The 14570-nt window shown below is 53.6% G+C and overlaps 1 protein-coding gene across 1 annotated transcript in view; it reads left to right on the top strand.

Moving 5' to 3' along the window:
* The window catches only part of PLEKHD1 (pleckstrin homology and coiled-coil domain containing D1), a 31247-nt gene extending 17685 nt beyond the window's left edge, over positions 1 to 13562 (top strand). Inside the window, exons 7-13 of the mRNA XM_027572847.2 lie at positions 5937 to 6031; positions 7514 to 7607; positions 9036 to 9214; positions 9779 to 9911; positions 10282 to 10426; positions 10905 to 11054; positions 11363 to 13562. Coding sequence (XP_027428648.1) covers positions 5937 to 6031; positions 7514 to 7607; positions 9036 to 9214; positions 9779 to 9911; positions 10282 to 10426; positions 10905 to 11054; positions 11363 to 11532 — 966 coding nt within the window. The 3' untranslated portion in view covers positions 11533 to 13562. The remainder of the gene's footprint in view (positions 1 to 5936; positions 6032 to 7513; positions 7608 to 9035; positions 9215 to 9778; positions 9912 to 10281; positions 10427 to 10904; positions 11055 to 11362) is intronic.
* Positions 13563 to 14570: the final 1008 nt, after the last annotated feature.

Below are 14570 nucleotides of genomic sequence, written 5' to 3'. Positions count from 1 at the left end.
GGAGGAGCGGAACTCACGGGGGCCCTAACTTGCTCCTCTGTGCAATGGGGCTGCCTGTCCCCTGCGCCTTTCCCGTCTCCACTGTGAGGCACAGAGGTGGTCTGGGCGTGCCTTGGGCCACTTTAGGAAGGCATCTGGTAGGACAGCCCAGTGATGAAGATACTCTGCTCTTTAAGAGGCAGCCTGGCCTAACGGCAGACTCGGACTCTGGAACCAGGAGACTCAGATTGGAGCCTCAGCTCCATCACTGACTGTGTGGCCTTGGGCAAGCTAACCTCTCCGGGCCTCAGTTTCTCTCTCTGTGATGCTCTGATAAGAGTTACCGGCTATGCCCACTTAGCACCTGGGTCACCGTGAGGCTCGATGACTAGAAGGAACAGAGTGCTTTGTGGATGGGCAAGGCCCATGCAGATGTGCTCTGAGCAGTGGTGGGGCCACGACATCCTCCATGGGGAAGGAAAGGCCTGGGACTCTAGATGTATGAGCAGAGAGTACAGGGGGAGCCCCCCTGGGCTCATCTGCCCTGGGGCCAGGAGGCCATGCCCTTCCTTGGGTGCAGGTCCCTCAGATGTCCCTGGCTCCCTGTGACCTCACTCTCTCATCCCCTGGAGGAGGGCAGCCTGCCTACCTTTCCTTTGCTGGCTGAACTCTTGAGAGCTCGGCCTTGCATGTGAGCAGGCGCATGGGAAATTAGAAATGTCCAAGGCCCATTAGGCAGGCATCTTGTCACCCAGGCTGCTCCTGGTCAGAACACAGACTCTGGGTGTTGGAAAGAACCTCCCACTTCAAGGTGAGGCTCTTTGTTCACCTCCCTGATAGATGATATCCTGAGTCTGTCATGGGTAACTCACAACCTCTGGAGTTATTCTTTGCCTTATTGCTCTATTGTTTGAAAGCTCTTCCTTTCGTTGAGCTGGAATTTGCCTTTGGGTGACTTCTTTCCACCCTGTACTCCTGCAACTTAGGTCAGGCCCAAGAGTCAGAAGAACTAGCACTAGACCGTGGAGAGAGGCGTTAGCAGCTGCAGGTCTTAGCTGACCTCAACCAACAGCAGGGTTGCTACAAGCGCTCAGACCATCTTGGCTGCAGGAACAGAAGGTTCTGGATGCTCCGAGTTTATAGATTCTGCTGTCATCAGTCTTCTCAGGCATCAGTTTTAGTTAAAAGTCACACAGGTAAAATGAAAGGTGGAAAAGAAGTGAGCAACCAGGAAGAAGATTCTCTTTCTCTTTCCTCATTAACATGAAACCTTTTTATTAACAGTAAAAATCATGCTCTTTGTGGAACACCTGGAAAACAAATGTTATCCTCAATCCCACAATTGACAGACAACTGTTGCCAATATTTTGGTATTTTTCTTCAGGCTTTAAAAATATATATTATTGTAGGGGAACTTGGGTGGCTTAGTCGGTGAAGCATCCAGCTCTTGGTTTGGGCTCAGATCATGATCTCAGGGTCGTGAGATCGAGCCCCATGTCAGGCTCTACGCTCAGCATGGAGTCTAGCTGAGATTCTCTCTCTCTCTCCCTCTGCCTCTGCCCTTCCCCCTTCTTGTGCACGCTCTATAAATAAATAGATAAATAAATAAATAAAATCTTTAATATATATATAATTCTTATATATATATTCAACATAATAGGATCATAGCAGATATTCGGTTTTATAGCCTGCTTTTTCATTATACCTTCATTAACATTGTACCTTTAGCAAGTTTTCAGGTCATTCAACGTTCCTTGAAAACCTCAGTCTTAATGACCAGGTACTGATTCATCCTACGTGATGTTCCATTTAACTACTCTTCTAGTTTTGGACATCTAGACTGTTTTAACTATTATAAATTATGCCACAGTGAACAACTCTGTACACATAAATCTTGGTCTACTGTCTAATTGTTTAGGAGAGATTCCAATAGGGGAAATCACTGAGTCTGGGCCAGAACTTTTTTTTTCTTAAGATTTTATTTATTTGTCAGAGAGAAGAGAGAGAGAGACAGAGAGCATAGCAGGGGGAGTGGCAGGCAGAGGGAGAAGCGGTCTCCCCACTGAGCGAGGAGCCCGATGCAGGACTCGATCCCAGCACCCTGGGATCATGATCTGAGCTGAAGGCAGATGTGTAACTGACTGAGCCACCCAGGCGCCCCTGGGCAAGAACTTTTAAGATGCCGGACGCATACTGACAGATTGTTTCCAGAAAATTTGTACCAGTTTTCACTCTCACCAGCAGTGCGTGGACATTTCCATCTTGCTCTATCCCTCTGCCCACGTTTGAGTTCTTCCTTCATCATTGACTAGCTACAGTGTGGGAAAAAGGGATGAAGACACTCACGACTTTGAACAAGTTTACTTGACCTTTATGTACCTCTGTTTTTCTCATCTGTAAAATGAGGGTAAAAATATTATCCACTCTCAGAGTTGTTATGAGGATTAAATGAGTTAATACATGTAAAGTACTTAGAACAGTAAGCTCAGGGAGAATGTTATCTGTCATTGTCGTTATTATATATAAGATCTGTATCCGAATTCCCTTTTCTATTGCTTTGAACTGCTGTCCATCGTGAACAGATACCACACAGTTTCCGTTTATAATACCATCTATCATTTATTAAGCACTGACTATGTTGCAGACAATTTGCGTGGATTAGCTCATGTGATCCTCCCATTAACCCTACAAGGTAGTGCTGCCCATCTCAAAGAGTACCCCCCACACCCTCTCTTCTCTCTGCACTCGATCCAATGGCAATCTAGACCACACCTCCGGCTTCATTTACTGTGTGCATGCAAATGACTCCCCATTGACAGACGCAGTCCCTTTTCTCTGCTGAGTTCCTGCCCCTTAATATCCAAATGTTGATATTACATCTCCAGCCAGATGTCTCAAAACTCCTGCAAACTCAGTATGTCCAAGACCACTCATGATCTCCCCCAGCAGAGCTGGGGGTCCTCCTCTAGAGCTCCCTAGCTCAGGGAATTCACCACCATTCATTGTTTGTGCCGACTGGAGACCCAGGAACCATGGCCTCACCCTGTCCTTCCCAGCTCCCCCACTCCATCCCCAAGTTCTGAGAGCATTGCCCCCACAAGCTCTAGAGCCTGCCTGGCCACTTCTCTCCACCTCACTGCCCTGCTCTGGTTCACACCACTAGGTCTGGCTGGACTAAGGCAGTGGCCTCCCACCTGGGTTCCCTGTACCCCTCCGGGCCCCTCTTCATCTCTTTTCTCCATGCTGCCGCCAGAGTCATTGTTTACAATGGAAGTCGATTCTGTTGCCCACCTTCTTCCTCTACTCCCTGCTCAAAACCTCCATTGCTTGTTCTTGCTCAGGAAAAAAGACCCAAATCCCCAGCATAGCCCAAGGCCCTGTGTGGTCAAGCCTCTTCCCTCCCACCCTCACTCTGGGCTCAGCTCTATGGGCCTGTCTTGCTTCTTTCGGGGCAGCAGGTTTCCGAAGGGCTTTTGTACATACTGATCCTTCTTCCTGGAATGCTCTTCTCTCTTACTTATCCACCTTCACCTGTTGGCTCAAGAATCTCCTGCTCCCCCTACCAACCATTCCCTCCTTCTTGTCCAAGGCAGCTTTCCATAGAACTGTGTCCCTGCAGTGCACATCACATACCTTGGTTTGTAAACATACTCTCGTGTGTGTATTTATTTTATTAGTTTCTGATTCTTTTTTTTTAAAGATTTATTTATTTATTTGCGAGAGCGAGAATGAGAGAGAGAGAGTACATGAGAGGGGAAAGGGTTAGAGGGAGAAGCAGGCTCCTCGCTGAGCAGGGAGCCCAATGCGGGACTCGATCCTGGGGCTCCAGGATCATGACCTGAGCCGAAGGCAGTCGCTCAACCAAATGAGCCACCCAGGCGCCCCTAGTTTCTGATTCTTGCACTGAGCTGTACGCTCATGAGAACTGGGACGTGTCTGGGTTTGCTCATCTTCACATCCTCAATGCAGAGCCTGGCAGGTGCTTGGCGCATATTAAGCACTCAATAAATATGTGTGGCATGAATGAATGAAGCTATAAAAAAAATCTCATTGGGATTTTTACTGGAACTGCATTGAGCCTGCAAATTAACTGGGAAGAACCTTTACTATAATCTTCCCGATCAGGGGCCTGCATTCTTTTCGAAAGCATAATTACTTTTATTGGGGATTTAGAAATAATGCAGTGAAGCATGGTGAGCTGGGATTATTTGGCTTGGAGGAGAGGAGACTTGGGGACAGAAGAGCTGTCCCCAACACCTGAAGGGAAAACAGATCAGTCTTGTTCTATGGCTCCAAGGGGAGAAGGCAGACCTACTGATGGAAATTATGAGGAGGCAGATTTGGGCTCAGATGGCACTGGTGGATGAAACGGACTGCCCCCTCTCCTAGGTGTACTTGAGGGACTCAGGGTGTCCACAAGTTGGCTGTGTCCTTGGCTTTGCCAGTCTTCTGTTTTGCTAGGCACTGTTCCCTGGCTCTTCCTTTGCTGGCTGGGGTCTTCAGGCTTCAAGCTGAGGAGAAGGGCTTAAGACGAGATGGTATCTGAGGCAGCAAGTTCCCAGCAAGGGAGGCAGCTGAAGGGAGAGTTTGGTCGAAGGACAGACGCGGCTGTGGGGGTGTTGGAGGGCAGTTTTGCTCCATAAATGAGATTTAGCCCTCTCCTTTGAGCCCCACAAAACTTTCGGCAAAGTCTGCAGCCCTTCCTCAGTGCTTCTTGTTGTAACTTTCAGAGAGGGCCTGTGCTGAGGTTGAACCCGGAAGGAAGAGCTTTGAGCAGGTTGTTCTGGAGTGAAACAGGCTGTCTTAATTGGGGGCAAATGCCCTGTCATGAGAGCCATTCAAGCAGAGCCCGGGCCACCTCTTGGCCGGAAAACTGATCCCGAGATTCGAGTGTGTGACGAAGACCGACGCACCTTTCAAGTGTCTTTGACAGTAGAGGGCTCTGATTCATGGCTGCCCATTTCTCTGACCGTCGCCCAGCACTCAGTGCGGCCTGGGCACGTGGTTATGGACTTAGGCGGGAAACGCACTGTATCACATAGACCTGGGGCCAACGAGGGGAGGAGGGTTAGGAAAAGCCAAATGACTGTTTTGCCGTGTTATCTTCAGGAGCATCAGTTTCACTCTCTGGTTCTTGGAGGCATTGCCAGGGCCTGCTGGCATCTGAGATTCTAGAAATTATACCCTCCCGTGCTGTGAACTACGGAGGAGCAAAGCAGTTGTCACAAAACTGCTTCCAGCTAAGCTTCCCTCGAAGTGCACCCTGCAGCCCCACCTGCCGGTGAGGCCCAGGAAAACGGGACCCATGGAAGGCACATACTTGCTGGAAAAATACGGTTCTGGCCAGCATTCCTGCCCGGAGGAGTCTGGCCCTGCCTGGGGGCCTGCCTGGCGTTTTCTGGCTCTCCTGTGTCCTTCCGGCCAAGCACAGGCAAAGCTGGGGCCACCTGGGCTGGTTAACTTCCTAGATGCCCCGAGGAAGAAAGAGTCCTGATTTTCTGACTTTGGGGTTGGGAATGGCTTTCCTTCGCCATCCTTAACCAATGGCACTCTAGGGATCTTTAAGAGAAATACACATTCACTCCTATTTCCTCCAGCACTTGAGAGCCGGCCAGCACGCCTGAGGCTGTTAGCCACCGGAGTTGCCCAGCAGAGTAGACATCTAGAATGATCATCACCTCCAGTCACAGGGAAACGACATCGGGATCCTTTCTAAACCCTGGCTGCAGCACGATCAGTGTGTTTGATAAGGCTGAGCCCAGCACAGACTTTGGGCTTGTTGACACTGGGTGTCGCTGAGTGGGACCAGGGCTCCTCGGGACTTAGCCCCGAGTCTGCTCGCATACGGCCCGGCCTGCACTGCATCCCAGGGGGGGCTCTGGACCAGAGTGGCGGTTCCTGACCTCAGGGGCCCTTTGCTGCCCATGACACTTCTCTTCCCCTCTGGTTCTCTTCAGGAGCTTGAGCGCCTTAACCAGGTGCTGGAGGCCGAGAAGCAGCAGTTTGAGGAGGTGGTGCAGGAGCTGAAAATGGAACAGGAGCAGATCAAAAGGTAGTGGTGGTGCCCAGGAGGGGGTGGGAGGAAGGTGCGCCTCGGGCAGGGCATTAGAACCCACGTCTCCCATCAGGCTCAGGGAGGTCTCACCCAGGAGAGCCTCACTACTTGATGGCTTGGTTTGGGTCTACCTTCCCAGTCAGTGCTGCTCCAGGCCTCGGGGCAGCCCAGAAGGAGCTGTAGACCCCACACAAACTGGACGTGAGGCACCGGCAGGTACAGACCGGTGCCCTGCCCTCCCCTCTGCCCCCGCCCCCCCCCCCCCCCCCCGCAACCAGCCCCTTGTGTCTCTGTCAAGCCTTGCTTACCCAGAGGCAGACGGGAACAAGTCAGCCTGGAGGCGCTGTTAGCCAAGACCCTCCACATCCCCTGCTCAGTCCCTTCTCGTTCTGGCTAACGACGTCCCCTGGGATCTTTAGTCCTGTGTATGGTTTGCAAACCCAGTTGCTCAGTGGCACAGTACGATCATATAACAGGATGAGAGTCTCTCGAAGGTAAGGCCCAGAAATCTGTATTTTATAAAAGCTCTCCAGGTCACTCTGATTCAGGCTATCTAGGAATTTGGAGACTAATGCTCTGGGTACTGTTGGTGGTGGTGGTTGTCGTCCTCCTCCTCCTCAACTGATAATCAGTGTTAGCCCAGAAAGGCTTTTCTTGCCAACAACCTTATAAAAGGAAGTCAATTAAACAAGTGCTTCGGGGAGGGAGAAGCTCTGAGAATCTTACCAAGTAAATGGCGGAGCACCTGCTTATCTCCAGAACCGTGCCAGATACTGGAATAGAAGATAAGTTCTCTTATCTTACAATGCAGGATCTTACGATCTGGTTGGGAAAACCAGGCTCACACCCAAGAAAGATCAACACAGTAATATATAATCAGGCACTAGGAGGCACAGTGCAGACTCCCTGTGTCATAGGAATTAAGGTATACATGTGATCCTTTGGGCGTGAAGAGAGGTTTGATCGAGCCGGGACTTGAAGGATGGGTAGGATTTAGGAGACTGGGCAGGAGAAAAGGGAAAGGCGTTTCAAGCAGGAGGAAGGGAAACCAGAGAGGTAAATGCCTGAGGGGGCCCAGGCTTGTTAAGAAAGCAGCAAAGGGGTTACCACCCCAGAGAAGGGCCTCAGCCATGTCCCAAGTCAGAGTAACTAGGGGTTCTAGCAGGGTCTGTCCCGGGAAGACGGGAGGTGGGGCCAGGTTTCTCCAATGCTTCTCTCGCCTGTGGGGTGGTCCTGGGTTTATCCGACCTGACAGATGCCTGTATGCCTGGAGCAAGTGACTTCAACCCCACTTGGCTGGGATCTCCTTCTTTCAGGCCCAGGTCCCTACAGCTGCTGTCAGGACCCCACCATGCAGAGAGGGGCTGGCCTTCCAAGGACCCCTCTGAGCCATATCGGGAGGTGAAGCAGAAGCATTTCTGTGTGCAGAGGGGATTGGGAGGGGTGGGCACTGCCATACCCAGCCCTCTGTCCCTGCAGGGAGCTAGAACTGACTGCAAGATGCCTCAAGGGTGTGGAGCAAGAGAAGAAGGAGCTGAGGCACCTTACAGAGTCCTTGCAGCAGACGCTGGAGGTGAGGGGCCACTGGTCAGCTGGTTGGCCTGGAGGCAGGCTTGGTTGGTTGGGCTACATGATACTAGTTTTTCCAACAGCATTTCCCCAGAAGGTTCTCCACCAGGGGAACGGAGCATGATGGAGTGCTGATCTAAAAGGTTTCTTCTCTGTGGACCAGTGAGCACAGGAGGCCTAATGCAGGACCCAGAGGAGCAAATTCAAATTTGTCCTGCTCTGACTATGGCCTTGGAAAATCCACCTTCTTCAGTGTTTATATTTTTATGCCAGATGGAGGATTGATTAGAGTGGGTGGTAGAACCACCCACTTCTTCCTTCTTGTGGCTCATTCACTTAGCTGCTCCTGGGTGAAACTGATCATGAAGGGAAATCAACTGTCATGTTACCTCCATTTGACACAGAAACTGAGGGGGAGGAAGAAGGTGGCATGTATCAAGGACAAAATGCCAACTTTGTCCCCAGCCCCTCCTCCCCAACTTTCCCTTGGTTGTCCCTCCACACCTTGCACAAAGACAGTCTGACCCCTACTCTAAACCAGAGCTCATGTGTCCTGAGGAAGCCAAGCTCTTTCAGACTCGACACCTTTGCCCAAGCTGTTCCTTCCACCCAGAACGTCCTTTCACCTCTTCTTTGCCTGGAGAACACATCCATCCTTCTAAGACTCAACTCCAACATCACCATAGCCAAGCTTCCCTGACTCTCCCAGGCAAGGGTTTGCTCTGAGCTCTAGGCTCCTGCAGAACTTCGCACATCTGTTATAGGACACTAGGTTGTATTTTGCAAACTGTGAACTTCACTAGACTGGGCCTTAAGGTCTCTACAAGCCCAGCACCTAGCAGGAGCCTGGCACTGTTGCTAATGTTTACTGAATTCATGAATTGCCTTGAAGGCTGCAAGGTTTCTATTCTCTCTCAAGTGACTGGGGCTTTGTTTGTGGTGCTTTTATTTATCTTTCCATTTCACATCATGAGAGATGGTTCTTGTGGAGTGTTCCAACTCCAAAATTTGGGGGTAGTACAAGACCCCAGCCTGATAAATGGGGATGACGTCTAAGTCTGTTCTAGGGCTGGCTCCTCTTGGGTGTTTTTCATGAGCCCAACACACTCCCTCACTCAACCCTGGAGCAATAAAGACCCCTGAAGTTCATGGTGCCCTTGGGCCCCAGCTGTATAGATGCCAACTTCCCTGGAAGCTGCTTTGGGCTCCTCCCCGAGTCCCTCAATGGAGAGTAACCTTGCCTCTTTGTGAAGAAGGAGATCTTCGTTGGCCTTTTACCTCCAGGGAAGAAGGAAGGTATTTCAGGTGTCTCTCCTAGAAGACTGAGTGAGGAGGGCATCACTCCCTGAAATTGAAAGGCAGGTGAGGGCAGCCATGTTGGAGAACCTAAATTAGGCTCTTTCTCTTCCGTCCCTCCCTCCCTCCATGCCAGGAACTCTCCATGGAGAAGAAGAAAACCCTGGCAATGCTGGAGGAGAATGAGAACCAGCTGCAGACACTGGCCAATCAGAGTGAGCAGCCCCCTCCCAGTGGGGGTCTCCACAGCAACCTGAGGCAGATAGAAGAGAAGATGCAGCAGCTCTTGGAGGAGAAGCTCCTGGCTGAGAAGCGGTGAGAGCCCCTTCAAGCCCAGAGTCCAGTTTGATAACTTTCCTTGAACTGCACACACAGATTCTTGGGTTCTAGCTGGCACTGACCAGGTAGATCACTCACTTCCTTTATGCCTAAGACTCAGTTTCCCCATGAGACAAAGGGGAAGAAAATTTTCCTTCCCCAGAGCTGACTTGATCATTCTCTCTTGCACTGGTGTGAACCATACGGACAGGCATTAGGTCCGCCTAACAGTACTTTGTGGCAGGCTGGGCAGGTCTTCTCCTCGTAGCTCCTTTGTACAAATGAGGAAACTGAGCCTCAGAGGGTTGATAGGACTTTCCTGAAGTCACAGAACTAGCAACACCAGGACCCAAGACTCCAGCCTTCTGACTCCAAGCCAGGGGCTCCCCTCACCGTCCACACCACTCCTCTCATCCCCTGAGTGACAGAACCCAGAAAGTTCTGGGGCTCAGGAAGCCTGGGTGTCAGGGCTTCTCCAGCCAGGTCTCTAGGAGGGGCTGCCCTCCCGCTGGAAAGCCCCTTGGGTGAGCGCGCACTGAGCGCCTCTTCGGCCCCCGGCAGGATGAAGGAGAACGAGGAGCGCTCTCGGGCCCTGGAGGAGGAGCGGGAGTTCTACTCGAGCCAGTCCCAGGCGCTGCAGAACTCGCTGCAGGAACTGACCGCAGAAAAGCAGCAGGCTGAGCGGGAGCTCAAGGTGCTGGCCCGGACGCTCGGCGCGGCCTGTGTTCCAGGACCTTCCCTCTCACATCTCTACCTGGCAGCTACCTCAATTATCTCTGCCAGTCTGACCCGCTAGGGGCAGGCGATGGAGCCACCATTTGGGGGAGCAGTGAGCCCGCTGCTGGGGTGGGGCAGCATTGGTAGACCCCCGCCCGGTGCAGGGGCTGAGCCTGGGCCATCAGATGGTCAAGGGCTCGAGACACGAAGCAGGACGTGGTAACTTCCTTCCAAGGCCAGGGGCGAGCAGGCCCGCTTGAGCCAGGGGGTGACCAGGGAAGGCTTCCACGGGAGATGGCAACTGCTCCCCAGGACCCCACTTTCGTCTGTCTTCCCTCTACCCTCAGGCCGAGGTGAAGGTCCGCATGGACCTGGAGAGGCGTCTGCGGGAGGCAGAGGGGGCCTTGCGGAGCCTGGAACAAGGGCTCAACTCCAAGGTGCGGAACAAGGAGAAGGAGGAGAGGATGCGGGCTGACGTGAGCCATCTGAAAAGTGAGCCCGCCCCCCCCCCGCCCCCCCCCCCCCCCCCCCCCGCCGCGGTGCTAGCCCGCAGCCCTCGGGCTCAGGCCCCGCGGGAGTCCAGACCCTGCGGAGCCGGGACCTGGGCCGGGAGCGCCGCACGGGGCCTGGTGTGCATCAGGTGGCCCCCGAGCTACGGAGGGAGTTTCTTTTCCCGACTCCCGCGGCAGGCGCGTCCTGGGCTCGTGCTTCCTCAGGCCCTCGCACCTGGGTGGGGGCGCGGCGGGGAGTTCGGTGCCCTGCGGGGGCGGGTGGGCAGCTGCGCACATTTCCCGCGGGAGCCGGGAGCCTGGGGGCGGCAGCCGGGAGCCGTGGGGCCGGGAGGCGGGAGCCGTGGGGCGGGAGGCGGGAGCCGTGGGGCCGGGAGGCGGGGGGCGGGAGCCGTGGGGCGGGACCGGGGGGCGGGAGCCGGGAGCCGGGCGGGAAGGACGCAGCGGCACTGCGGCCGCAGGGTTCTTCGAGGAGTGCATCCGGAACGCGGAGCTGGAGGCCAAGATGCCGGTCATCATGAAGAACTCCGTGTACATCCACAAGGCGGCCACTCGCCGCATCAAGAGCTGCCGCTTCCACCGGCGCCGGTCCAGCACCTCCTGGAATGACAGTGAGTGTGGCTCTCCGCGTGCCCCTGCTGGCGTGGGGACGGTCGGAGGCCGCAGGTGGGGACGCGGCCGGAAGAGGGTAGGGTGGGGACTGGGAAGTGCTGATGCAGCTCGGAGGCTGGACAGTGCGGCCTGGACCTGGCTCCACCGGCCTCGGGCTTCTCCCGGGATTCCGGGAGCCGGTGGGCGCGGAGAGGCTGGCGGGAGCCCGGCAGCCTGTGGGATGGGGGGCGGGGGAGGCGGGCTGGGTGTTGGGGACCGGGCCAAGCGTCGGTGGAGAGAGGGCTGCTCACGGCCTCCCTCTCCCCAGTGAAGCCGTCCCAGTCTTTCATGACCTCCCAGCTGGATGCCAACAACATGGAAGAGCTGAAAGAGGTGGCCAAGAGGCTCAGCCGGGACCAGCGCTTCCGAGAATCCATCTACCACATCATGGCAAGACAGCCAGGAGCCCCCTCGGTGATTGCCCGGGGTGGAAAGTGAGGAGCGGGCCTTCCCTGCCTCCCAGGTCTTTCCTCAGTAGGGGAAGGGGTGGCAGGGGGAGGTCTGACTCTACCTGGCACCTCTCTGCCCTCCTCTGGGCCAGGGCTCCACCTGGCGGCCAGCCTCCCCCTCAAAGGCCGGGGACGGCACCTCCCTCACCCCCACCCGAGACCCTACCCCTGGGTTTACAGCAGGCCCAAACAGGCCCAAGCTGGGTGCTGCCTGGTGCTCACCTGCTGCTCACCTGGTGAGGCCAGGAGGGGCCTGGCTGCGCTTGGAGACCTTCGGGTTGGGGAGTGGGGTAGGCAGGGCCCACAGCCCTTTCTTGTGCCCGCTACATCTCTGTGATGTTGCCTCTCTGGCCTCCCCTCCACACCTTGACACCTGCTTCCGCCAGGGGTTCCTAACCCTTTCTTTGCTTCTGAGACCCATAGATATGTCTCAGCCAAGGCCGCTCACTTCTACCACATCTTGGGGCAGGGAGGGACCTATCACAGTGACTTTTGGGTTTGTGGCATAGCACACTTGCCATAGTGTCTCCTTTCCTAAGGTTGGGCCCTCACTGAGGGGCTAACCACTCGCTCCTCTCCCCAGCTGAGTTCACCCGCCTGCAGCTGCAGCTGGTTTGGAGGGTGATGTGACCCTGCCCCTTCCCTCCCATATCCCTCCTGCTGGGTACCTAGGGCCCAGGGCCCTGGCTGGGATCTGGGGCCAGCAGCAATTCTGAGGACTCTCTCAGAGGACAAGTAGTAAGCCGGGGGGCAGGGGGGGGGAACAAGGTGGCATTGTTTACTCCTGGTTGGATAGGGAGGCAGCTGCCTCTGGCTGTGGGGCCCCTCTTGGTTTGTGGGATCACAGATGTCCCCCTCTGAGCTGCGCCTGCTTTAGCCACCTTGCCTCCTCTCCCTGCGGAGGCTTTACCCAGTGAAGCAATATGACCCTGGAAGATGAAGGGCCTGGACCTGTAATAAGGCCAGTAGCTGTTGGTGGGCCCCATGTCATCAGGTGAAGCTGAAACACCCTGCAGGTGGTCTGTGGGGGGCATCCCTCTGCCGGAGACAGTCTGCTCGCCTCTTTTCCTAGCCACACCCTCCAAAGCTGCCTGGGTCTACTGATCTCTCCAGAAAAGGGGGTCTACCAGGGATCAGGGTGCTCATGGTCACTGGTGGTATTAAAGGTGCTGATCCTCTGCTGCTTGGCAAACAGAGCGAGGAGCCCAGTCTAAGCGGCGCACAGATGCCTCAGAAGGCTGCAGGGCACGCCCCAGCAGAGGTGCTGTCCCCCCACGCCCCTCAAAATACATGCATATCTGCTGGACGGCCAGCCCAGGCCAGGCCGCGGTGCCCTGCTCTGTGCTCACGGATGCCCGGTGAAGTTAAGGGGGACTCAGCTAAAGTCCTGGGTGGACTCTGATAGCTTCAGCCAGTCTCTGCAGAATCTGGGTGGGGACAGGGGCAGAGGCACTTAGAATGGATGCATCTGAAAAGGGATGAGTTTAAATGTAAAAACTTCAAACATGTAGAAACCTGCATAAACTTGGAACTCATTTATCTAACATGGATAGAGGATGGACTTTGAAATGAGGAGGAAGTTGTATACAATCAAGATTACTGTTTTTTTTTTTTTTTTAAAGAATTAGATTAATAATGGTTTGCTCTTGGAGAAATATCTTTTGGAAATTTTCAAATACATGTTCCCCCCAGGCAAGCTATTAACCAGAATAGAAAGTGTTTTTCCGTGCACAGTCACCAATCCCTAGTTCTTTTCCTCCCATTTCACCCTGTACTTTCTATGCCTCAGGCAAGTCTGGTTTATCTTCAACCAACTGATCAGTCCACAAGTATTTATTTGTTAAAAGCTCACTATGTACCTAACACTGTAAATAGAAAAAGAGCAACATCTCTATATGAAAATGTATCACAGTGGAAACTACTTATTGGGAATGTATTAATCTGATTAAAAAAACAAAAACAAAAAAACAAAAAAAACCCAAACCCGTACTCCTTGGCCAATTAAATGGGTTTCCTGCAGTAGTGCTTGTGGTGTGATCATTGCTAGAGAGATGCTGCCCCCTGCAGGCCAGATGTGGAATTGTGCGATTCTCCGCATGCAGTCTTAATAAACCTGCGCGTTTCTCTACCTATGAGGAAATTCTCCCCAAAGCTTCACCTCCTGGGAGTGGTTTCTTAATCATCAACTGAAAAATCTGTGTTCCCACCCTGAGGTCCCGGCCGTCCCCATGTAACGAGGACTATCAGCTGGATTTTATTCTGATTTGAGCACTGACCAAAGGGTGCAGACTACGTAAGTGGGAATAGCTCCAGGGGAGGTGAAAGACACCTAGTTTCATGGCTTGCTGGTTTCAGTATCCCATTGGAAATTGACGGCACGCCTTCTCTGCTGAGGAGAGGTTTATGCTTTTGTTTTGTAATCCTAGAAGAGAGAGCAAAAAATGGTAATGATTGGATTCTCCTCCTTTTCGGTTTGTTTCCTCCCTGGGGATGGGTGATCGATCATCATGCCCAGGACTGTCCCGGTTTGTATTGTTTCCCAGCATAATTATTAATGGCTCCCAGCTTAGGTGATAATTATGTGGTCATCCTGGTTGTAATGCTATCCCCCAAAAGTATGTTAATGGGTGAGGTAAGAGATCTGGAAAACACTCAGGTCCTGACCCACTGCCCAGCTCCCAGCTCCTGGGAAGGATCCACTGCCTGTATTTGTCTCTGGAGAGATGTCACTGTTGCCCATCCCCCCCCCCCAATCCTATCCCACCCAGCTCAGCATGACCTGGGCAGCCTGTGGGTGATCAGGCATCATCCGAGTAAAATTTGGAGCTCACAGTGAATGATGTTGTTGGACCAGAGACTTGCTCAAGTCTCAGGGAACCAGCCTGTGTCAGATGTGGTCTCCATGGAAGGTAGTCATTAAAACCACCAGACAAAGGGGCCTCTCTGAAGCCCTCAGATAAAGCCCAACAGCTCCTGGGGAATCTTGTGCTTTTGTGAGGAGTCAGGATGGGGCTGCTCGGAGTCCGA

The sequence above is a fragment of the Zalophus californianus genome, chromosome 6 (genome assembly GCF_009762305.2).
Source record: "Zalophus californianus isolate mZalCal1 chromosome 6, mZalCal1.pri.v2, whole genome shotgun sequence".
NCBI lineage: Eukaryota > Metazoa > Chordata > Mammalia > Carnivora > Otariidae > Zalophus > Zalophus californianus.
Note: the sequence above shows the minus strand (reverse complement) of the source record. Positions and strands in the feature narration are given on the sequence as shown.